Raw genomic sequence first — 23,951 nt, forward strand, 5'->3', positions numbered from 1 at the left:
ATATTAGTCCTACCAAGAGGAGGAAAGGAGCTGGAGTAAGTGGTAGCCAGTAGACTCAGCTGTGATTTGAAAATCTATATTCTAATCTTAGGAAATGGTTCACCAAGAGCCCTGTAGAAAGGCAGATGCTGTACTTCATTTCTCCATAATATGATGTTCATTTAATAACTTTAATATCTAAAATCCCAAGAAATGGGTGAAGGGGATAGAAGCTAGAATCAAGATGTGATTGACTGGTTTATCTTACAATCATGGGGAATGGTACAACGTCAGAGGGATGTACTAAATGAAAGACAGTGAATGGATACTGCAATGCACTGGTTCATTTCAAAAGATCTTCATAGGAAACCACAGGAAAATTTTACAGATCATCTTCAAGTTAAAATTTGGCTTACACAGTAGTCTTCCCAGCAAATGTCATTTAAAATTGTTCAAAAATCATTATGTTTCCCCTTTCTTAGGAGTTTTCCCCTCTGCTCACTAGGTTTTTGATACAGGAACCAGTGATTTCTGATGTGGCTGCCGGGACTGAAGGACAGGGTATGGCAGTGTTTCTCAATCTTGGCAGCTTTAAGCTGGGTGAACTTTATCTTCCAGAATTCTCCAGCCAGCAAAGTAAAGAAAGGAAGAAAAGAGAGAAAGAAAGAAAGCAAAAAGAAGGGACAAAGTGCAAGAAAAGAAAAAAAGTTAAAGAAAAATAGAAAGGAAAGAAAAAAGACGGTGGCTTCCAATATTCTTCACAGCAGTTATAAGTACAATTATATTTTAATCTCTCTCTCTAAAGTTACATCGTAAGACTCTTCTTTCTATAATCTTTTTTTCCTAATCATCAGAACCACAAATCACAAGTTCATTTTTTTTCGTTTTTACACAAAAAATCCATAAGAAGTTCCCAGTCACCAATAAATGTAGATAGTGTCTTTTCTCTAATCAAAGAAGTTAGTTTATTCATCTCAGCAAGATCTGTCAATTTCACCAACCATTCCTCCATAGTGGGTAGTGTTGAATCTTTCCATCTCTGTGCATATAATAATGTCACCGCAGTAATAATTTTCCATGGCTTTTTTCTGTTTATCCATTAGTCCTAAAAGGAACAGTTCTGGCTACAATTGAATATTAATCTCAGCATCACATCTTTTTCCAAGTCATTCTTGTAGCCTGCCATTTGTAAATCCACTTTCAACTCAGTCTCAATCTTATCAGGTAGAATTTCCATAATATCTTTTAGATAGTCTCTCCATAGAGGCAGATATTTTTGTTGATGCTATTAACTTCTGAGTCCACTGTTCAAAAATATCCTTCAGTATGTCCATGTTAGAATATTTTGCTTGATTCTATAATTGTAAGTCAAGATTATGTGTTCTTCTCCTTTAATTGTAATCTTTAGTTCCCTCTAGTGTCCAATTTTAAAATTCTTAACTATGTTTTTTTAAAAAAAATTCAAAACAAAAGCATTTTCCCATGGGAAGGATTCTTTATAATTTATAAGTTTAATTCCAAAAACGTATTTCAAATTTACCTGGACCCTTAGTCCATTTGTAACTTTCTAAAATAAGGTTTTAATTACCCTTTTGCTGTTTATTCAAAAAAAAATTTTTTTTTTAAATTCTTAAACTTGTAGTTAAAACTTCTTTCACTAAGGATTGAAGGGAAACTCACCCAGTGCTATCAAACTTAATCCAAAGGTTTCTAATAGCTGAAAAGCAATTAACAAGCGATTTCCAAAAGTGATTAGAAAAGGAAGTATGCAAACTTAGTGTCCTTTCAAAGGTGGCAACCATGGTATGAGCAAGATGGCTATTCCCTCATTTCCCAGAACTCTAAACCTCCTCATGAGGAGCAGCTGTCTGGAGCACTTGTGGGCAATCTCAAGTCCTCTCCTTGACCAGAGAGGAATTATCAAAGAGCTGCTCTACTCACTGGCTCTTCATTCCACCACAGCCTTCAGTCTGCCATTTCTTCCTCTGGAAGTCCTGAAAAGGTTTCCTCTTCAAAACGCCAAAAGTGTGGAGAAGCATTGGGAAAGGATAATTTCCTTTCCCAATGCTTCTCCGCACTTTTGGCACTTTCATCAACTCATAAGCCTCTACTGGAGTGGTAGCTATGATGCTTAAATGTTTAGAATTCTCAGACATGTCTTCACTGGAACAGAACTAGCAAAGCCTGGAATATATTTCTTCTTGATTTGAATCAATATGCTTTTACCATCAATTACATCAGGATAAGCTCATGATTTAATTATACTGCAATTTTTTTCATTTATTGTGCTTTAAATATATGGATCATTTTATATAATGTTTCCACTGCTTTTCCATTACTTTGTCACAGTTTGCCTATTATTCCAATAAATATGAAATTGATCTTCCATTTAATTAACTTTTTGGGAGGTGGTTTAATTTGTTTTATTTCATTCTGCAAATAAAGTTGTCTTCAGTCCAGCTGGACTTGTGATGGAGCAGAAATTGAAACGCAACAGAAACATAGCAGGAAGACAGGACCACAAGGATTTATAGGGGACTAACCCTACAGAAGGAATGGTTGATTTGTTAAGACAAAGGGATTTTATGACTGCTGGTCACGGTCAGTGATACTGATCTTCTTGCTTGTCTTGCCATTTCTTGATATAAAACTCTCTATTTTGTCCACAATTTCCATTCTGTCTTTGACTTGGCCAAAGGCCACATTTCTCATCCAATCAATCAGTTTTGGCAGCACAGATTAAGAACTGAGATCCATTAGTATTGGAACCAGCATTTGCAATAAATAAAATGCCAGGGCCTGTGTGCCTGAGGAGGAGGAAGTTTGCATCAGCAAACCTCTCAGTGTAAATAGATCTACCGTCTGTGGTCCATGGGGGGAGACAAATCATGTGAGGAAAATTTAGAAGTTAAAAAAAAAAAGTGGCACCAACTACAGACAAAGAAGTAATGGCTTCACACCAGCAAGTGTGGTGCAGCAGGCCTTTTGGTGCACTCTTAATTCAGTGGTCATCCTCTATCAGCTCACTGGAGCAACTCAGGATAAAGAGATAAAGGAACCTGGGTTTGAAAAATTTAATTACAAAATGTTTTCCCTTGAACAGGAATGAAGCATCCTGATAAAGAGGTGGAACCTCTTGCTTGAAACCCTAGAGTTTGGGGCCCCACTATGGCACCCAGAGATACTCCTTCAGGGTCCATCATGTTCCATGCTCCACATGATTTTATTTCTTATATCCTTTTAATTAATGTTATTAATTCATGGAATGTTAGCATGCTGGGAGGAAAGCAACAGCTACCATATCTGAAGCGCCATATCTGTTGTTGCAGACTCCCCAGTGACTAGGTTGGAATCCTGGATCCACTGGACACTTTCTGCTAGAAAGCTCTTCAAGGCTGGTGGTGTTTTCTTTTCATGTTTCAAACACACACACACAGTTGCTAGATGCGGAAAACAATTTACTCAAGGCTGAGCAGATAACAGCAGACAAGGGAAGAAATGTAAATCAACGAAGTCTCTCGGAAAGTAAGCTTGCCTGGATGGTTTTGATTTCAACAGGAGCACCCAGAAGAGTAGTCAAAATCCAGTCCAAAGTTCAGAGAGCCAATTCAGGTTTGTCAGCCAGTCCAAGGTCAGAGTTTCACGAGCAGGATTCACAGGAATGACATGCCAGAGCAGGAAATCAGATAGTTGTTTCCAACAAGGGGACATGGGTCAGAGCTGCCTCTTAAATCAGGCTGCAGCCAGCTGTCACTAATCAGGAAATTTACTCCCTTGCTTGGTGAGATGCCTAATAGACCTTCGCTGCTCTGCTCTCTTCTCTACTCTCTGGGTTCAGGGGCTGGGAAGCCTTACGTCATCCTCATCTGACTTCTCCAGCTGCTCAGGTGGTGCCTGTGTTTGATCAGCCTCATGTGATTCCTGAGGCTGACATTCCACAGGCTCAGCTGGAGCAGCTTCTTCAGGGTCAGATTCAGAATCAGAATCTGAGTTCTGAGCCTGGGCCATGACAGGCAGGATCCCACCAAGTATGAATCCTGGCCCAAGGTCCCCTAGATTTCCTTCTACATTACCGAAGAGGAACACACAGCTGTCCAGAATAGTCTTCCAAAGTAGGTGATGACCTGATGTACAGGTAGGCCTCGCTTAATGATGCTAATTGAGACCAGAAACTCTGCTGTTAAGTGATGCAGTCGTAAGTGGAAAAACCATGTGACCATGCCGCTTAGCAACTGCAGTTCCGGCAGTCCCAGTTGCTGTTGCTAAATGAGGACTGCGTGGGTTGTTGAGCAAGGACCTCATATGACCGCAACTTGCAACTTCCTGCCAGCTTCCCCATTGACTTTGCTTGTTGGAAGCTGGCAGGGAAGGTCATAAATTGTGATCATATGATTGTGGGATGCTGAAATGTTGTGATTGTGAGCCCAGCGGCAGCCGTAAGTGCAAGGACCAGTCATAATTACCAATTGTTCAGCACCATTGAAAGTTCAAATGGTCGCTAAATGAGTGGTTGTTAAATGAAGACTACCCATATTACAATCCTGTCACCTCCAGTGGCTGGCTTCCAATGCATACTTTGGAGAGCTCAGAGGAGGTGAACGGGCAAAAAAACACTGTTCTACTTTCATTTCTGGGATCCAAAAATAACTTGCTTCAAGAGCAATTCCTTACTAAGAGACTTTAAATCTATTTTCTCCAATCAACCCTTCTCTCCCATAAATTCTAGAGAATCACATGGATTCAAAACAATTTTCTTAAAATAGAATTACAAATGGTCTTTTTTTAAATATCAAGAAAAACAATACAAGGAAAAATTGCATGACTTTAACATGTACACTTCACAGCCTTTGTTCTACAGTGAACAATGCACACGTACACAATCAGCAAAGAATAAGCAGATCTACCTCAGCAAGCTCTTTGTACTTGCCATCCATGGAGGTGCGTAGGTCAACAGGAAAATGCTTCAGGCAGTGGGAAGGCCCTGGGAGAGAACGTGCAGGCTGCAATTGCCGGGACCGTGGCCCTCCGTGGATCTCTGTGGAAACATGGAAGACATCAATCAGGAAGACAGGAAAAGCTACTTGATCTGAGAAGCAGGAGGAAAAATTAATAACATCCTCTTTCTACTCAGATCATACCTAAAATCTGCAGTAGCAGACCTCAGTTTATTCAGACTCATCTGCAGATTTTTGCAAGTCAGCAGATTTTGTTTATTTAATGTTACTGCCAGACAATTAACTTTTCTGTAATTAACACCTTCACAGTCCAGTTTGTATATTTAAGGGAAAGTGACTCTACCTTACAGAAGGTATATCACATACTGTATATCATCCCCCCCTCTGTTTACCAATTCAATGTTCTCCCAAACTTAGCCTTCAGAAATCAGTTCAGAACTGCTAGCTATTTGAACCAAGGTGTTAGAGCAATCCATGATGCATATAGAAAAGTCCAGCATTTACTCCTTCTATCTCCTTCTCCTTAAAAGAGGAAACAAGCTTGTTATTTGTGAATGGTTTCCAAAAGCTATTCCTATCTTCATGCACTGAAAAATATACTGTTAGAACTCATACCGATCCCAGGTCTGATAGAGTTAAGTAATGACAATTTTAGTATGCAAGATGTTTAGGAGGTAGCTGTATCTAGTAACAAACAGCTACCTCCTAAAACAACTTACATATTAAAACAAATATGAAAATCTATGTGAAGCATGCTTGGTTTTATTTTCATTTCTGGCTTCGTATTGCTCAATGCAGCAGCCCATGACAAATTTGCCTGATACTGACAGAGCCCATGTTAAAAGTAAGAAATAACTTCCTAAAAGAAGTGGAGTCCTCGGTGCTCTCTGAGCTTGGCTGTTTGCTTGCAGACATTTCATTATCCAACTCAGTAACATCATCAGTGCTACTGAGTGTGGGGTTTGCTCCCTGTTTATATACAGTAGCTTGCCCTGCCAGTGTTGGTGGGGGTGTGGTTTTCTCTTTGGTAGTTCCTTGATTAGGGTATTGTTTTCTGCTTGTTTGTCTGGTGTTAATCCCTGGTTATCTGGGTATAAGCCGCTGGAGAGGATTTTTTTCTGGTCTTTTTGTTTACTTCTTAGCTTCTTTACTATCTCTTTTGAATGGTGTATAAATGTAGTTATCTCTATGTGTCTATTGATGGCTGACTTGTCTGAATGCTAAGCTTCCAAGAATTCCCTAGTGTTTTTGGATTTAGCTTGGCCTAAGATGCTCACAGTTTCCCAATTGAAACTATGATTGAGTCTGTCCATGTCTTGTGAGATTAAGAAGTGTTCTTTGTGTCTCCTGATTGCTAGTTGGTGTTCATGGGTGCCCTCTGCTAGTCTTCTGCCTGTCCGTCCTACATAGTGGCTGTTACAGTCCTTATGCTGTATGTTGTAGATGATTCCTGTTTTTAATTCTTGGGCTAATGGGTCTTTTGGTTTAGTTAAGATGTTTTGGAGGGCTTTAGTTGGTTCGTGTGCTATACATAGCATCGTATAGTGATGCTATGTGGTTGTAATAGTCTGTTGGTTGTTTCTGAGATGTTTTTGTATGGTAGTGGTATCCTTTTCACAGCTTGTGTTGGTTGTGCTGTAGTGGGTTGAGTGGTCAGGCACTTTTTGATAAAGCTGTGTGGATAACCATTTTGTTAGAAGATGTTGTATAGGCAATCTGTTTCCTTTTTCTGGTTTGCTGCAGTGCATTTTTACTCATCTGAATAATTTTCTTACACAGCTCCTCTTGTGGGAGGATGGGTTGTTACTTGGTAATGGAACACTTGGTTAGTGTGGGTTGTTTTTCGATAGACTTGTATTTATAATTTGCCATTGTTTTCTCTGCTGATAAGGATATCCAGGAAGGATAGTGTGTTGTTGTTTTCTTCTTCCCTTGTGAATTTTATTCCTTTGCATATGTTGTTGATTGTTTCATGGGTCTTCTCTAGTTGTTCCTTTTTTATTATGACAAAGGTGTCATTTACATACCAGATCCATGTTTTGGTTGTATGTATTGGAGTACTATAGTTTCTAGACGCTGCGTTACAGTCTCTGCCATGAGTCCTGAGAGTGGTGATCCTATGGATGTTCTTCTGATTTGTTGGTATATTTGTCCATCAAACTGAAAGTAAGTAGCAAGACAGAGATTGAAATACCCAGAATCATGGACCTCATCAATCTTAGTGTATTTGGCTAGGTCACCTTTGTTGTGTAGTACTGCTGTATTAGATTCTTTCACTAGTTATGGATCTATGGACATAAAGAGCACTGTGACATCGAATGCAACCATAATTTCATCTTCTTTTATTTTTAGGTCTTTGATTTTCTGGAGGCACTGTATCTTCTGGAGGCACTTTGATTTTCTGGAAACACACAAGCAAACAACCTAGCTCAGAGAGCACCAAGCACTCCACAGTTCAACCCCGAGCTACATATATTCTCTTCTATTGGTCCTAAAAGAAGTGCTAATCATATCCAGGCCAGATTTGTCCATCTGTCAAAGACCCATCATCATCTTGTCAAAGACCCAGAATCAAATGACAGCTGTTAATCAGTATCATACCTCCATGAACTTGCCAACATTTGAGAATCATCTTAACAACCAGCTTCCTCTGTTTGCTGCAGCAGCACTCAGATACCAGAGACAAAGATCCAGCTTTCTCACCTTTACACTTTATCTAATCTGGAAGCCTCTCTCCTAATAAGAGCTGCCACATAATTCTTCCACATGAAATCATTCATTTCTTTCATTATGTGATCATACACTATTTTTTTGCAGATTGTGTAAAATATACAAACCTTACCGTACTCCTGTTCAATAGAGCCCTTTGAGTGTGAGGCAAGTCACTACTATCCTCACTCCTTACGTAGGAGACTAGAAGTGAGAGAAATGGACTAGCCCAAGATGACAGTGAATTATCACAGCCAAGAAGGGATTTCACAGTCATCTCCCCAATAGAAACCCACACCATGGCTGTTTTGTTGTTTATCCCAAATATAGGGGTCCTAAGAACCAAACCTGACTTCAGATGCAGAATAAGTCATCAAATGGGCATACTGTTTATTGAAACTCTAACATTTTTAATTGTGTTTCCCTTGGGTACGCTTGGGAAATGCCAACACTGAAAAGATTTGCAACCAGGTGTGACAAGGAACTTTTCATAGGATTTGACCATCCAAATTATAATGGGGAAAACCATTACTACCCCTCTTGAAGTAGAGAGTTCTAATGCAATTTCTGCCATGCTTGGTTAAGAGGTTAGCTCAGTGTTCCTCAACCTCAGCAACTTTAAATTGTGTGGACTTCAACCTCCAGAATTCCCCAATCAGGGAATTCTGGGAGTTGAAGTCCACGCAACTTCAAGTTGCTGGGTTAGCTAGTAGAATTTCAGAAAGGTCTTCTGGCAGCGATCAGGACAAGATAATGCTTCTGAAGGTGCCAGGCAAGAGAAACAAGCATTTTTTTCTACTTTTTGTAACTTTCAGCATGCAGCTGCCTCTTTGCGCCCAGGGTAAGGCCTTCCCAGACAAGACTTCACTCGAAAGCCCAAAGACCTGCCCTGCCAGATCTCACTGGTGTAGAAGGAATAAGCCAGTATGGAAATCAGTATCTTAGCTATCTTCCGGAGGCACTGAAAGAACAAACATCCTCTGTCCTATTAAAAAGGACCTGGCAAAACGCACTCCTTCCGGTATAGGACCGCAGAGGCCAAGAGCAAAACCACTGGAGAAATCAGCCAGTTCCTATCCTGGGCTTCAGGGATAATGTCACGGGAAAGAACTGCTCCCAAAGTCCATTTTGCAGGGCTCCCAAATCTCAGGCCTTCTCTCTTTAATGAGAGCAGCTGCCTGCAGATCAGACCTTTCCTCCCTGCTGGTGCTGCAAAAGAGCAGCCACTCCTAGCTTGAGGCACAGGCAGGGGGTATGTGCTGGAGAAATCTACAGAGATGGCCAAGAGTAACCCTTTTCTCCAACTCCCGTAGCACAATGTGGGGCCAAGCAAGTGGTAAAAACACAGAACCATCAACACTGACTGCGTCTCCTTTTGTTGTAGCTTTTCATGCCATAAAATGTATATGCCTGACCTCAGTGTTCCTAAAACAAAGCAAACTAAATAACATGGAGGCCAAAGGAAAGGGATGGAAGGATGGATGGACTCAAAACACATAAAAAGCAAATTCTGAGTCCCAACCACAACTGTATGGGTCACTATACTATGTACCACCATATCATACCCATGTGTATTTCCCTCTCCTATCGACAGCTGCGTCAGGACCATTTTTTCCCAAGCTACCAAAATATCCCAGCAGATGTTATCTACAGTCTTTCCAAGGAAAGCAGCTTCTCCAACCTGGAGCCCCTCCCAATGTATCAGCTCCCAAAATTCTCAGAATGGCCACAGTTAAGGCACCTGTCAGAAAGAAAGGTGGTACATCTAACCAGAGTTTAAATGTGTTTAATCGGTGATGCTGACACTGGAGGAAGCTTTGAGAAGGAACAAAAGCATAGGAATTATTGCCCAGCCCATTCACCAGCTGCATCCAGGCTCCATTTAAAAGCTTTCCTCTTTTCTAGCAGGGAGAAGCAAGGTGAAAATCCACGGGCTTAATGCCAGTATTCAGTGTATTTAAAAAATTGCATGTAGTTGTATTGTTCTCTTTAAGATGCTCTAAACAGTCCAGAAGACATTTTTTGTTCATGTTTCCCTGGTAGCTAAAAAGGTACCCTAGCAGCAAACTTTTTGTCTGTTTTGTTTTGTACAAGAGCTCAAAGCAGCATACACAGTGCTCCCTCCTCCTATTTGTCTCCACAACAGCAACCCTGTGAGGGAGTTGGGCTGAGAGAAAGCGACTGGCCCAAGGCCATCCAGTGAGCTTTGGTGGCTGAAGGTGGGTTAGAACCTGGGTCTCCCCATCATTCACCTAACACCTTAACCACTACACCACACTTTCTTCACATTTGTCCCCTCTACATATTAGAATAGTTACCATGGATACACAGTGTCCAATGGGAGCTCAAATTTCCGTAAGAGCCCAGTGTTGATATAACACAGTATTCCTGTGTGTTTATTTTCTCCCCATATTTTCTTGGCTAATGTTAACTGTGATACACAGCTATGTCTCCACAGAAACCATGGTTTTCAAATAACCTCTAGCCCAGGGGTCTAAAACCAACTACAGTTAATTTTGGCACAGATGCAAACACTGCTTCATAGGTAGAGCTATAGAGGGGAAAAGCCAGTAATTGCTGTAGACAGGAAGAAAATGGATGGGCCGTGCAAGACAGCCACACGGTCCGGCTACCCTAAGCTGATCGTGCTAGGAGACTGTAAACATTCCACCTCCGTCAGGCTAACAGGCAAAGTAGCCCCAGAATGACCGCATGAAAGTAGGTTGGAGGTAGAAGTTACAACATGAAGAAGTTGTAAAAGCCAACAGCAGGAAGGGGAAAGGAGGGGGGAAAGATTCAGAGGCAGGGGAAAATATATACTTGTGGAGCTGGATGACTTCTGCCAACTTCCTCACATGGCACTGAAACCTGCTGTCAAGAGGTAGGTAGTTTAGAGCTTTGTGATTAATCACATTTTCAACCAGGAGCCAGATTTATGAATAGTGATCCCAATGAACAAGCATTTTATATATTACCCAGATTCTTTCCTTCTTGCCAGCCATTGTCAAGCCAGTCACCTCATAAATGGATTTCAGTCTACCTTATGCTCTTTTTCCTCTTTGTCAAGCTATACACCCCTGTCTTTTCAGAGGCTATCGTACATGCAGGTATTCAAGAAATTCATGATAAATATACACCACCCATTCAAAAACACAGGATCCGCCACCTCCTTGGTTGACTTCTGCTCGTGTGCTATACTTCCTATCTTCTCCAAGCAATTACACTCTGTAGTTGCTGGTCATGACCCACCCGAATCAGGTACTCTTCAAAGGTTCATTTCCTTTTCACACCCTTTTTGGTCATGACTCAAATATACTATTCCAAAAATGTATTAGTAATAATTGCATATGTAAAACATTTAAGGAAGTTCATTAGTGCCTTGAAAAGTTAGAAATTGCATCAAGCAGTTATGGTAGAAGGAGAACAGTAACGTTCAAGGTTAAAAAAGGAGGATGGGTACATGAATGTTGTAGTACAGTGGTACCTCGGGTCACGAACGCTTCTGTTCACGAACAATTCGGTTCGCGACCAGCACCGTTCGCAAAATTTTGCTTCCGTTCGCGAACTCCGCATTGGGTGATGAACGGGATCTGCGGCCATTTTCCCTGCCGTGACACGTGGTCGTGGCTTCCTGTAGGCGAGATCGCAGTCGCAGACAGACACTGGCTGTGAAGCTTTTTGGTGTGCTTTTTAGCATGGCTCCAAAGAAAGCGCAGAGCAAGCATGGTGGTAAAAAGAAAGCGCAGAGCAAGCATGGTGGTAAAAAGAAAGCGCAGAGCAAGCATGGTAAGAATAAGGTTTTGAAGAAAATAACCACTGAATTGAAGAAGGAAATTGTAGAAAAGCATGAGCGTGGTATTCGTGTGACTGATCTGGGCTCGGAGTACAAGATGGCGAAGTCGACAATCTCGACTATTTTGAAGAATAAAGATGCCATCAAAGGAGCTGATGTGGCAAAAGGAGTAAGGACATTAACCAAGCAGAGGACACAAGTGCTGGAAGAGGTGGAAAATCTTTTGTTAGTGTGGCTGAATGAGAAACAGCTGGCAGGTGATAGTGTTAGTGAAGCTATGATCTGTGAAAAAGCCAGGAAATTGCACAGTGATTTACTGCAAAAAAAACCCTCTACAAGCGCAGCAAATGAAGAATTTAAAGCCAGCAGAGGCTGGTTTGATAAATTCCACAAGAGAAGTGGCATCCACAGTGTGACAAGACATGGTGAGGCTTCCATTCTGACAAGGCTGCCGCAGAAGCCTACAAGAAAGAATTCGGGGAATTCATGAAGGCGGAAGGATACGTCGCTCAGCAAGTGTTCAACTGCAATGAAACAGGGCTCTTCTGAAGGGTTATGCAGCGCAGGAAAAAACAAGTGACATTAGACGATTTTTCGCCAAAACTCAGCCTGCAGCTAAGAGGCAAAGAAGAGAGGAAACCCCTGAAGGAGATCTCCCCGATGTCCTTTTGGAGGGGGACTCTCCCTCCAAACAATAACCGCCTCCCCACCCGCCTTCCTGTCCTCCACACCAGAAGTTGCCTCGAGCAAGGTTAGTGTTCTCTCTCTTCATACTGTACTGTACTGTACTGTACTTTATTTCATATTTTTGTGGCTTAAAAAAAAAAATACATATGGTTCAGAACGGATTAACCGTATTTAGATTGAACCTTATGGGAAAATTTGATTTGGGTCGCGACCAAAATCGGTTGGCGACCAAATTCGTAGGGGTCAGAACAGATTAACCGTATTTACATTGAACCTTATGGGAAAATTTGATTTGGGTCGTGACCAATTTGGGTCACGACCAGAGTCGCGGAACGAATTAAGTTCGTGACCTGAGGTAGCACTGTACTGAAGGTGCTTGAAAATGAACAATTTATCTTTTGAAGTTACTCCTATAAATCTCTCAAAAATCAATACAAAATGTAGTTTATTTCAGCCACAGGGAAATATTAGTTAATGTACATAAAAAGGAAGCTTCTAGTGAACAGCAGATATTAAATTACTTCCAATCTAGCTTACTACTATCTATACCTAACATAAATGACCATCCATGCCAAGGTTGTATGTGCCCCTCAAAGCCTTGGGTGTAATCCTAAATCCCCTCCGAATATTACAGTCAACTGTCATTCTTTATGTAGCAGAAAGGAAAATTATTAAACACATGTGGAGTGATCATATTCACATAACTTTATTAATGTATTTTAATAACATTTATCAATAAATTCAATTATATTTTTCTCCTAGCCCTGATAACTTTGGGAAAAGTGGTCCCCCAAAATGTAACACATACCCCCAACCTGCACTGAATGACAGCAGTGCTCCAGGGAATTAGAACGAAGATCTTTTCCCAGTTCTACCTGGAGATGCCATATCCTGAACCTGGCAGCTTGGAGGCTCTCCCATTTTTCCATAGGTTCCATATCCCAACCCAGAGATCCTGCCTCTTCCTTTAGACATTCCAAGGCAACAGGAACGCAAGCAGTCTCTGGAGTCCCCTGTTTGACTCTGCCCCTGTCTTTAGGTAGCAACGAGGACGCTGGTTTAGGTAATGGTGGTCAAGAGGATCACGGGAAGAAAAGGATCAGGAGTGGGATGGCTTCATGTGGTCCATTTTGTTGCAACCTCAAGAGTATTTAAAAGTAGAGGCAGAATCTCTCAGATTGTCAATGTATGTTTGTGCATGATATTTCTAGAAACATTGTTTTTGGAATGAGATACAGTTACTCACTTCTTGGCAATAGTAGCTGCAGTAACTAGAATTTTTACCTTGGTATCTCAGCCAGCTGCAAAGTAATAGCACTAGGCGCTTCTGACTGCACCCTAGAAACAGCTGCAAAAAAGTGGCTGGTGAGATCATTTATGAGCAGGCAGATTTTCCAGGCTTATTCTTTCAGTGTTAAAAAGGTGTCATCCCTACTGCTATTAGCAGCCTATTCCTCAGAGCTTGAAGAAACCCCATTCCTATTCTGGGAGGAGGGGCCCTCTCTCTTACTAAAGCACAAACAGGTTTTGCTAGCACCACACTCACCCAGAACAGTGGGGCAAAGCAGGAACAACGAGTTTAGCCTCTGAGCTTGTTCATCTCCTGAGTCCATTGAAGACACATGAGAATTCGATGAGCCTGCACAAGCCTGACAAGGCTCCAGGCTGGGGTGATCACAGGGACAGCGTCAGGCCAGGCCGTCAGGGACCATCTGTCAAATTTAATTTATAGCCCTTGCATCTTCCAGGTTCCTAAGTCCAGCTTAAGCCAAAGCATCACAATAGGTGTGTGGCAGGAAGAAGTGTTTGTGGGGGCCCCTGCTGCCCCTCTCTAACTCCTGATCCAAGCACAGGCTATGTACAGATAATCTCCACTCTGCCTTGCTAATGACCCTCACATGTCTCCCTAATATGATCTCTGTGTACACTGCAAACAGCCAGTTCATTAAGAGAAACCAGCAGGGCTGGGGAAGGGCCGTGTCAATTATCAGGATAAAGCTTGGCAGCTCTATCAAAGTCAACATCTGTCTTGAACTCATGAGGGGCCCAGCCAAGTACAGCTGGTCCTGTAAGCTCCAAGGACAGCCCGAGTAACACCCGGCAGCACAGATTTCCCTGCCATTCCTATTCTGCCCTCATTAACAGCAGCTTCAGGATGTGGGCTTCACATTGGCTGAGCAGTCTTCCAATTGGGAAGCGCCAATTCCAAGACCAGACTGCCAACAAAGCTACGCCCTTGTAATTTTGCAGCAATAAACTTGGTGGGATTGTGAATCTTGCTCTACTTGCGCTCAAGCAGCTTAGAGAAATGAAGACAAAGCATTCCTATTTTATTTCCTGCCCTATCCACAGCATGATTGATTCCAGCCTTCCTCCCCCTGGTGTACTCTAGACAATTATCATGCTGACTGGGAATTCTGGGTGTTGCAGCCCCAACACATATAGAAGACTCCAGTTTGGGAAAGGATTGTCTCTTCTTAAATTCACATTAGTTAGAAATTCTGGGAGTCACCAGATTGGAAGGCACCAGATTGGAAGAGGCTGACCATATTGTATAGTATATAGAGGCTTTCACTCAGCTCAGCTTCCTGCTTTATGGAAAAATTCCTTCACCAAGATTCTAACTATAGATACTAGGTTAGTACTATATTCACCTTGCATTGCTTTTCATGGCACTCTCTTGGAAATCCTGAGTAGCTAATAAAGATACATGCCAATTCCAAGGCTTCCTCAAGAGGTATATTATGAAATTATTGTGACACCTTTTTGGCAACTGGCAGAGAGATACTGCATCTGACTTAAGTGTGTCATAAATTGTTCTGATTTTATGCAGGTTAACCATGGTGTTCCATTTCCCCCCCCCACACACACACACAATCAGAGGAGCAAGTGTGTGTGTTTCCTAATAAATACAAAGCTTATTTTGTAAAACCAAAGAGTGAGATATTCCCCCAGCCTTCTGCTATAGAACACTATTTCGGCATCTCTGCAAAAAAAGAACATTCTATCCGTTTAGAAAGCTACAATTTCTTTGTGAGGAACTACCAGGTAAAATGGTTTTCAGATTAATATTTGATCTTCCTTCAAATAGTCAGATTTTCCTAATGACATTAATTCCAAAAAAATTTAAAATATTCTGCTGTTTTAAAACTTTATGTCTTAAATGAATAAATAAATGTGGATTGTAGTTGACTATTATTTCTGAAAACACATAAAATCAAGGGAGTGTTCTGGTGCTGGTTATTTTTACACCTTTTTTTCCTCATTAGAACCTCAAAATACTTTCTGTTAAAACAGAAAGGGACAGAAGTGTCTCAATCCTTATGAGCTTCAGCATATCTTTCCAAGACCAGAAATCATTACTTGTATAACCCAACTGATAATAGACTAAGGACCAAGGATGCTTCCAGATAAAACCATTCTTGTGCAATTATGCTGTCTCATTCACAGAACACAGAATCTCAGATTCCTTTCCAAACCACTGTTGTTTGCTTAGATTTTCCCACTACTGCATCTCTAACTTTTTCCTCTAACTGAAAAATAATCCACTAAGATATGCAAGGATAGCAGTTTTTCCACTGGTATAAAAATGCTGAAAATACACAATGAATGACCTGTTTGGAGGTTTCTGCTTTTTCTGGGGGTTGCCATTTATTTCAGGTTGCAATGCCATTCTGTGCTGTGCAGAGTACATCCATTCTGTAACTCAAAACTACTTTTGAGTTAAAAAGCAGGAAGCATTCCCACTGAACCTAGCCATTTTTATTTCTGTATATGCACATATTATATCTGGCTATATAGCCACAATTTTCTTATTACTGCTCCATTCAATTTTACTTATTTATTGTAATCAAAATGTCACTATTCCAAAGAGGAGACATTCTGAAATTGTGCAAGAACAAGCTATTTTTTCTTCATTTTTTTTTAAAGAGAGACAAAACTAACAGACATCTTGTCACTGGTGCCCTGCCCTTCTTGCTTTTGAAACAATGGCTCAAAGACAATCCTTTAAAAGTGAGGAGAAAAGGGAGTTTGGTTGTAAAAATTAGCAGGGAAAAAAAAAACGGGACAAGTTTGAAATTGACTAGAAAATCAAACAGGCACTTTTCCTAGCTGGGTTGCAAAAGTCAAGAAAAGTCATCATAATGTTTACTTAGAGGGTTGCAATCTACTTGCAAGAAGATAACCCTAACAAAAATTAAGCACAAAACAATGAACTACCATGATGCTAATAAGCATCCTCTTTGGAAGAGATGTTGTCCAAGAAAAAGTCAGAAACCAAAGAGAACCCCGCTACTCTCTCCATTACATGGTGCCCTCTCCATGGAAAAGAGAAAGAAAATGCATTCTGTACAAAAGTGCATGAACAGTTACTGCCAACTCTAAGAGCCATATCTTGAAGTCCTCCCAGATAGCTTCCCCAGAAGAAGGTAAACAAAAGTTCCAGACCTAGGTTGGTAAATGGAACCACCTTGAATGGTGAGATAGTAGAGTTACTAGCCTGGATTCTTAGAGTGACCAAAACCTCTCCTCCCACTGCCTTGAAACGCATTCCACTTCTCAGCATAAACTCAAACACTGAGGCAGCCACACATAAATAGCAGGGAGAGAACTTGCTTGTCTTTCCAATAACTTTCAGGCATTTGCTTCCAGCAGCAACATGAGCAAAGTTCTCCCTTCCCATGTCCACCTTGTGTCAAAAGCTTTACAAGGCATGTCCCCACACACAGGACAGATATTGTCACTCCAATTTTAGAAGAGACTGACTTGTCAAGCATCTCTTATCTCCAGACCAATAAAAGCTTCACCAGCTCGAGCCATTTAGCCTCAGAGGGAAGAAGGGAAAAGGAGGAAGGGAAAAAGGGGTTGCAAGCATTTACAGACCTGGCAGTGTCAGGGCCTCACTGGACAGCTCTTTCCACTGGAAACCAAGAAACTGACAGGTTAAACAAGGGCATCCGGTGGTCTATCTAAGCATGGGCCAAGTGATCTCCAGGATATACCTGGGGTGATAGAGGAGGAAGCTACTGTCACTGTGGCCACCAGTATTTCATAGTCTCTCGGTCTGAGCTGCAATCCCACAAGATTCCAGCCTCGGAGCCGGCTTGGGCTGTACCAATCACAGCTACATGGGGGGAGAGGGAGGAGACAGCCCAAAAATCGCAGCCCCTGCCAAGAGACAGGCAGAGCAATAGACAAGGGAGAGAAGCCACCAATGGTCAGTCAGTCAAGCTAATTCCTAATCTCAAAGTAAGGAGGAATTAATCCTTAAAGTGCCAAGGTCGGTTACGGCTGTTTTTCATGCTCTCTCTCTCTCTCTCACTCACTCACTCACTCACTCTACAGTGGAGCCAGAGAAGATTGCTGCCAACGCATCAGGATTTCCAAAAGCACACAGCACCACATACTGGTCACTTGGGGATGGTAAGAGAAAGGTGAGTCTCAAAAAAAAGCTGTTCTGACTTTAAGCACATGTGCATGTGTCTGCACAAAGCCACACACACACACATGATTGAAATAAGCAAACAAAACTGGTTTCTTTTTTCTTGAGGGTTGTTAGAAGCAGTCTAATATGCTATACACCACATACTTTTCACTTTTCAAATGTATGACTTTCAGTCCTACTTCTTAAGTCCCATTCTAGCTAGAATCCAAAGGCTTAAGCAGCCACTAAAACACTTCAACAGCCTCTTCTAATCATCAGGCATTATTACTTTCCAAACTATATTGCATTATCTAACTTATACAGCTACTATAATTGTTCAAATGTGTTAAGCCAACTGAGAACTGAAATTGGTTTGGTTTCAAGGTAGGATAGGGAGAAAAAAAGGCAACATCTGTGCAGAACAGAGGCAGACGGAGGGTGGCAGCACAGGCAAGCTGTAGTCACTGAATACTTACCAACAATGACCTCCAAGGAGCAGCTGTCTCCTCCTACTCCTCTGGATGTCGTGGAAGTCTCTGCCTCTGCTCTCACAGAGATAAAAGGCATGTGGTGCCACTGTGAGGAGCATCTCATCTCCTTCTCTGGTCTTCAAAGGCAGCCAGTCAGCAGAGTTTAAAACTCTCCCAAGCAAACTCTCTCTGTTTGGAAGCTTACAGGAGTACCTTGATGGGCACACATGAGCACACACAGAGGCTAGATTCACAGGTCATTAGGACTACCTTATGCAAATGCTGCAAAAATTCAGATGACCACAAGATGGCAACAAACAGATACAGTACATTCCAATCTTTGCTGCCATCTTGTGATCATCTGGACATTTGCAGTACAGATCTCATAGCTAGGTTCGCACACTGCACTGCCTTAGTGCAATATGTAAAGCTGGCCACAGACAGAAGCTGGTTTTTCAGCAGTCTAAACAGAGATTCCTGTGGCTGGAAAAAATAAGCCATGATCCAACTCCCAATGGGTTCTTTGCAATCACCTCCTCCTCCTAGTAAGGACCAATGTTTTATATTGACTGGCTAGAAACCTACTTCAAATATATTACACTTTTCACCTGTTTTTATTTTTGTTTTAAAACACCTATCACTTCTAGGCTCTGTTTGCACACAGAGCAAGGGAATGATGTAAAAAGTTAAGAAGTGATATTTGTATATGGATTTTGAAGTATTCAACTTTACCCAACATGGTACCTTCCAGATTACTATAGTTATGGAAATAACATCCAAGCATCTAACATTTCCAAGTTGGGGAAACTGTAATATATTTTTGGGACAATTGGGATGAACAGAATATAACCAACAGCTCTGAACATAGCATCCATCAAGAACTTGTCTATTCTCTATGCTACTTATACAACAATTTTGCTTGCTTGCTTTAGTCCAGATACTGTAAAAGTACATACTATTTTTTAGTAATAACTTTTAAATGTTTCCTTTACTCTCAATTTGGCTACCATTAGATATTTCTATACCTATGGCAAAAATGGGCCTTTTGCTTATACCCTTTCTCTAAAAGATGAAATTGTACTTCACAATTACTGGAAAGTGGTCAACATTTTAGACTGGATGTGCTGAACACTTTCTGAACATGTAGTTATAAAAAGCAAGTTAATATCATAAGATTAAAAAGCAATTTTGAACTGCACTTTCAATGTTTCTGGAACAAATAAATATTGTTGATGCTGCAGCAACAAAAGAAATTGAGTGCATCAATTTAACTTTTGCATGTGTAGTACAGAACAATTTAAGGAAATGTAAATGCAAGCTTCACATATGGAAACTCTTAGTGGAGCCCTGATTTAATTAAGCTAGGGCGCCATCACAGAAATCTCAGGGTTATTTTAAAAATTCAGCAGTAAGCTTAACGTAGGTAACCAGATGCAGCAAAATTGGATGTCAAAACCTTTCCAGCTACAAGGTTGCTCTAAGCACTTGCCTGTTCTTGACAGCTTAAAGAGAAACACTAAATGAATATTTTTAGTGAACTGACCTTGTAAACACCAAGAATAAAATCCAAACAAGACTAAAATATCCAGCCCTGCAGGGCCTTTACTAATACAGTGGTACCTTGGGTCACGAACTTAATTCGTTCCGCGGCTCTGGTTGCGACCCAAATTGGTTGCGACCCGAATCAAATTTTCCCATAAGGTTCAATGTAAATACGGTTAATCCGTCCTGACCCCTCCGAATTTGGTCGCGACCCAATTTTGGTTGCGACCCGAATCAAATTTTCCCATAAAGTTCAATGTAATTACGGTTAATCCGTTCTGAACCATATGTTTGGTTTTTTTTAAACCACAAAAATATGACACAAAGTACAGCACGAAGAGAGAGAACACTAACCTTGCTCGAGGCGACTTCTGGCGTGGAGGACAGGAAGGCGGGTGGGGAGGCGGTTATTGCTTGGAGGGAGAGTCCCCCTCCCTACAGGAAGCAACGACTACATGTCACGGCAGGGAAAATGGCCGCAGATCCTGTTCGTCACCTGATCTGGTGTTCGCGAATGGAAGCAAAATTTTGCGAATGGCGCTGTTCGTGACCTGAATTGGTCGTGAACAGAAGCGTTCGTGACCCGAGGTACCACTGTACTCAAACAAAACATTTCTGCATATTTGGATGGTACAAGCAGTTAGGTTCTCAGAAATATGCAGAGCACTTATTTGCCAGATATGAATAAGATACTGGATAAATAGGAATGAATCTTGCTGGATAACGACCTGATCCTACAATAGATCTGCACAGAAGATCTGAGTTCTGTCTTCTATACTGCCCGTAAGTTGAAGCATGTCATAAAAGAAGGTTACATTGCCCAGAGAAAGGTGCCAGAGATAAGATGAAAGATTAACAATACGCTCACTCAGAAGTAAGACAATTGTTTCCAATGGGGCTTAATTCCAAATAATACACAGCCTGAAGCAGCTTGTAGCCATGGTTAAGGAAACAACAGGTTGAAAGAAACCTGCAGTCACAGTGGGTAGCCTAAACCCTTAATCACATGGATCCAGCATCCTTCCCGCCCTCTTAAGAGCTCATGCTCTAGATACGTTTTCTCAAATTACAGAACTGATGAAAGTATATCCATTGGGGCGACCTCCCATGTTTTTCTGGGACATCAATTCAGCAACTCTCTTTGAAATTTGGTCCGGATTGTGCACCACTCAAGGCTATGTCAGGGATGTCTGCCCTTCGCTCTCTGTACTGTACATACAGCATCTGCATTTAATACAGCCACAGCTTGGGGGCAATGGTAGTCCTACACCTATGGAGGACTGCAAGCTGGGAAAGCCACAACTGAGAAGTGTTAATAACAAGAGGCCCATTTCAGAGATAGCCCTGTTTTGTCAAGCAAATACATTTTGTCATTCTGTCATTTCCTGGCTAAACTTCCTCACGTCACTTCTCTTTTTTTCCCTTCTAGGAATGGAGAAGTTACGGGGAAGGCTTGAACGTTTACATTTGTTTTTCCTGTGGTGAAACAGAAAACAGCAAAAAAGTAACCAGCCTGCCTCACACAGTTGGTTAGGCATCACTGCCTAAGCCTTACTCTAACAGGGAAAATGTCAGAAAATATTAAGCTATATATAGCTGCACTGCTTCCTGTTATGAACCCCTTTGGTCATAGAAATGCTTTAGATTTAAACCAGGCACCACCGTAGTTATAATTTCCACTAATAACTGCTGTAGTGCCTCGGTTAACATGGGTGTTACATCAACATGATGCACTTAAAACCAGCTGTGTTCACAAAGCAAGCAATCCAGCCCCACCAACACCCAGAGGTCCTCAACCTCCTTCCAAAAACTCTCTGCAAATTGTCCATTCGTTCAGACATCTGGCAAGGGGATCAGTCCCTTCCTCTGCAGTCAGGTGGAGAGTGTGAAGAAGGAAAGAGGGCATCAGAAGGAGAAGCAGTGAGCCCTCAGGCTAATTTCAGTCCTATCCTCATCCATCACCAATTTCAGTCCCACCCCCTGCAACTACCCAACTTAAAAAAAAAAAAAATCCCAACCACATCTTCTGCATTGCTCCAGATCTCTCTCTCAGTTCCTACCTAATCTCAACTGGCAAGTTTCTGTGTGGCAGGTGCCATCTCATTTTAGAATTATTTTTTTTCTTTCAAAGAACAGTATCAGGCATCGGAAGGAACCAAAGCTGAGTTCAGAAGCACAGAGTAAGCTCTCAGCCACACTACTGTTTCTGATGGAAACCAGTGGCAGATAAAAATCTATATTCTCCTAAGACCTGAAATAAATTATGCAGAGGCCCTCTTACCAAAATGAATATCAATGGCAAAGTTTGCTTCACTGAACAGGTTCTAGTATTTCCATTCTGGGCTGAAAGAGTTTAAGGGCTGTCCCATTTTTTAATAGATATTTGCTTCCATATAAAATCAAAATTTACAAGTAAAAACTAAAAAGAGCACAAATGGTACTAAGAAATACTGGCTCAACAATCACAACAGAAATGTCAAGCCAACATCTTTGAGCCTCATTGTCTAACAAGATTGCTATAAAGAGGAAATGGGAGGGAATGCTGCATGGACCACCTTGAACTTTTTGGTGGGAAGGCAGAACATAGGAAACATACAACACAGCATTTGATCCTCCCATCAGGTCCATTTTCATGTGTCTATGTCACAGGAAATATAAGGATTGCTGTAGTTAAAATCAGGGCCTTTGAACCAGTTGCTGTAGGGCAGTGCAAGAATATGTCACCAGAGGTATCTCCTAGTCTTCCTTTTCTATAGGAAGGTTTGTGAGACAATACAGGTAGTCCCCAGTTTAAGAACAAGTTCCGTTCCCAAGGCTTATCCTTTAGTCAAATTTGTATGTAAGCTGGAACAGTATGATTGTATAATACTGTGTAAGTGGTATTGTGCAATGAACTCAAACCACTGTGTATTTAACTCAAATCACTGCATGTTTAACTTGAATTTTGCTACAATAGGCTCTGTTCTTAACTATGGGTCATCTGTAACCCAGGCATTCTTAACCTGGGGACTACCTGTAATTCTTTGGACTTGCTTTACATTGGGCAACCAAAATTTGTTGTCGCTTTTTTTGGGTGGCCTGCTATTCTGTTTGTTCTCCCATGTTTTTCCAATATCCTTTTTTAAAAATTATTATTTACTGTAAATGACCTGGAGCCATAATGGTGACTAAGCAAATAAAAGAAAACAGTGTTGTATGGAAGTTAAAAGAACGAGGATGGGAAAGGAAATATTACAAAATTGACTTTATTTCTGTCTTGCACACACAAATCAGAAAAGGAATTAGCATTGCTAACAAGCCAAAGATTTTTCCATTAAACGGGGTGGAAAACAATGGTTCCCTAGGTGTTGCTCAAGCAGAATCCCCAACAGCCTCAACCAGCTTGGCGAGCTGTGAGTACATGTATCCGATTCAAAACAGAATTGGCCTTAACGTTTCTAAAGTCGACACCAATGGCCTAGCTATTTGTTCTTTTTCAGCTCTGCAAATAGGTTTGCATGTGTTTTTTTTTTTTAAGGAATCCCATCCTATTTGACCACAACTGTGGTAAACTGACGACACAGTTGGGAAACAGATGAAAATTGTCGTGTAAGTCCTAAAACAGATCTATTGCATTAAACACACACACACACACACACACTGACAAAGTGAATACATGCTTCTCCCCTCTGTGATGTGACCCCAGCCACTTTGCAAGTCCCAGCTCCAAAAGGCTGCCAACCGCTGTCCTCCTAATCCTAAATAGCACCCTCTAATTCCAGGGCTCAGCTTATCTTTCTCAATCAGCACTTCTACCATTCATAGCCTAGAGAGGTGTAACTCTCATCTCCACCTCTCATCTCCAACATTTCTCATCTGTCTGGCCCAGTGTTTCTTATTTTTGCTCTCAGGACCCCTTCCCACTTTTAAAAATTATGGTGGACCCCAAAAGAGCTTTTGTTTGTATGGGTTATATTTAGCAATATTTGCTGTATTAAAAATTAAAACTGACACATTCATAGAATATTTACTTATTGAACCATGTAAAAATAACAATATTAAACCCACTGGATACTAACATAAAATATTTTTCATGAAAAACCCCTATATTTTTAACAAATAAAAAATAAAGAGTGAGAAGAGTGATATTGTTTTAAATTTTTGCAAATATCTTCAATATCTGACAAATAATTTTGACTTCACGGACCCCTGAGAGGGTCTTGGGGGATCCCCATGGGTCTCTGAACCACACTTTAACAAACACTGGCCTAACCTGAGGTTGTGGTATGGTTGAGATCCATCTGGGGCTGAAGGAACACCCTGAAATTGTGTTGCTATAGAACTTCCAGTTAAGAAACTCTTTTTAGGTTACACAGTATGATCATTCTGTTCCTCAGAATTTTCTCTCCTGA

The 23,951-nt window shown here is 41.2% G+C and overlaps 1 protein-coding gene and 1 long non-coding RNA gene across 7 annotated transcripts in view; one reads left to right on the forward strand and one right to left on the reverse strand.

Annotated features, from left to right (window-relative positions):
* The window catches only part of AMPD2 (adenosine monophosphate deaminase 2), a 60,328-nt gene that overhangs the window by 25,447 nt on the left and 10,930 nt on the right, over nucleotides 1–23,951 (reverse strand). For 5 of the 6 annotated variants that reach the window (XM_007427524.3, XM_007427521.3, XM_007427523.4 and 2 more), the window contains one exon: nucleotides 4,884–5,014. In XM_007427524.3, the coding sequence (XP_007427586.1) occupies nucleotides 4,884–5,014 (131 nt within the window). Of the gene's footprint in view, nucleotides 1–4,883; nucleotides 5,015–17,007; nucleotides 17,155–23,951 lie in introns of those variants that run through there. The other variant, XM_007427525.3, reaches the window with a different exon arrangement.
* Nucleotides 11,987–22,190, forward strand: LOC148214201 (uncharacterized). Its single transcript, XR_015793473.1, has 3 exons — nucleotides 11,987–12,187; nucleotides 17,470–17,558; nucleotides 20,990–22,190. It is a non-coding gene; the product is annotated as an uncharacterized LOC148214201 (long non-coding RNA).

Source organism: Python bivittatus, unplaced genomic scaffold (genome assembly GCF_059951505.1).
Source record: "Python bivittatus isolate LINGU-HERP-01145 unplaced genomic scaffold, Pbiv_v1 ctg000700_np1212, whole genome shotgun sequence".
NCBI classification, from domain to species: Eukaryota; Metazoa; Chordata; class Lepidosauria; order Squamata; family Pythonidae; genus Python; species Python bivittatus.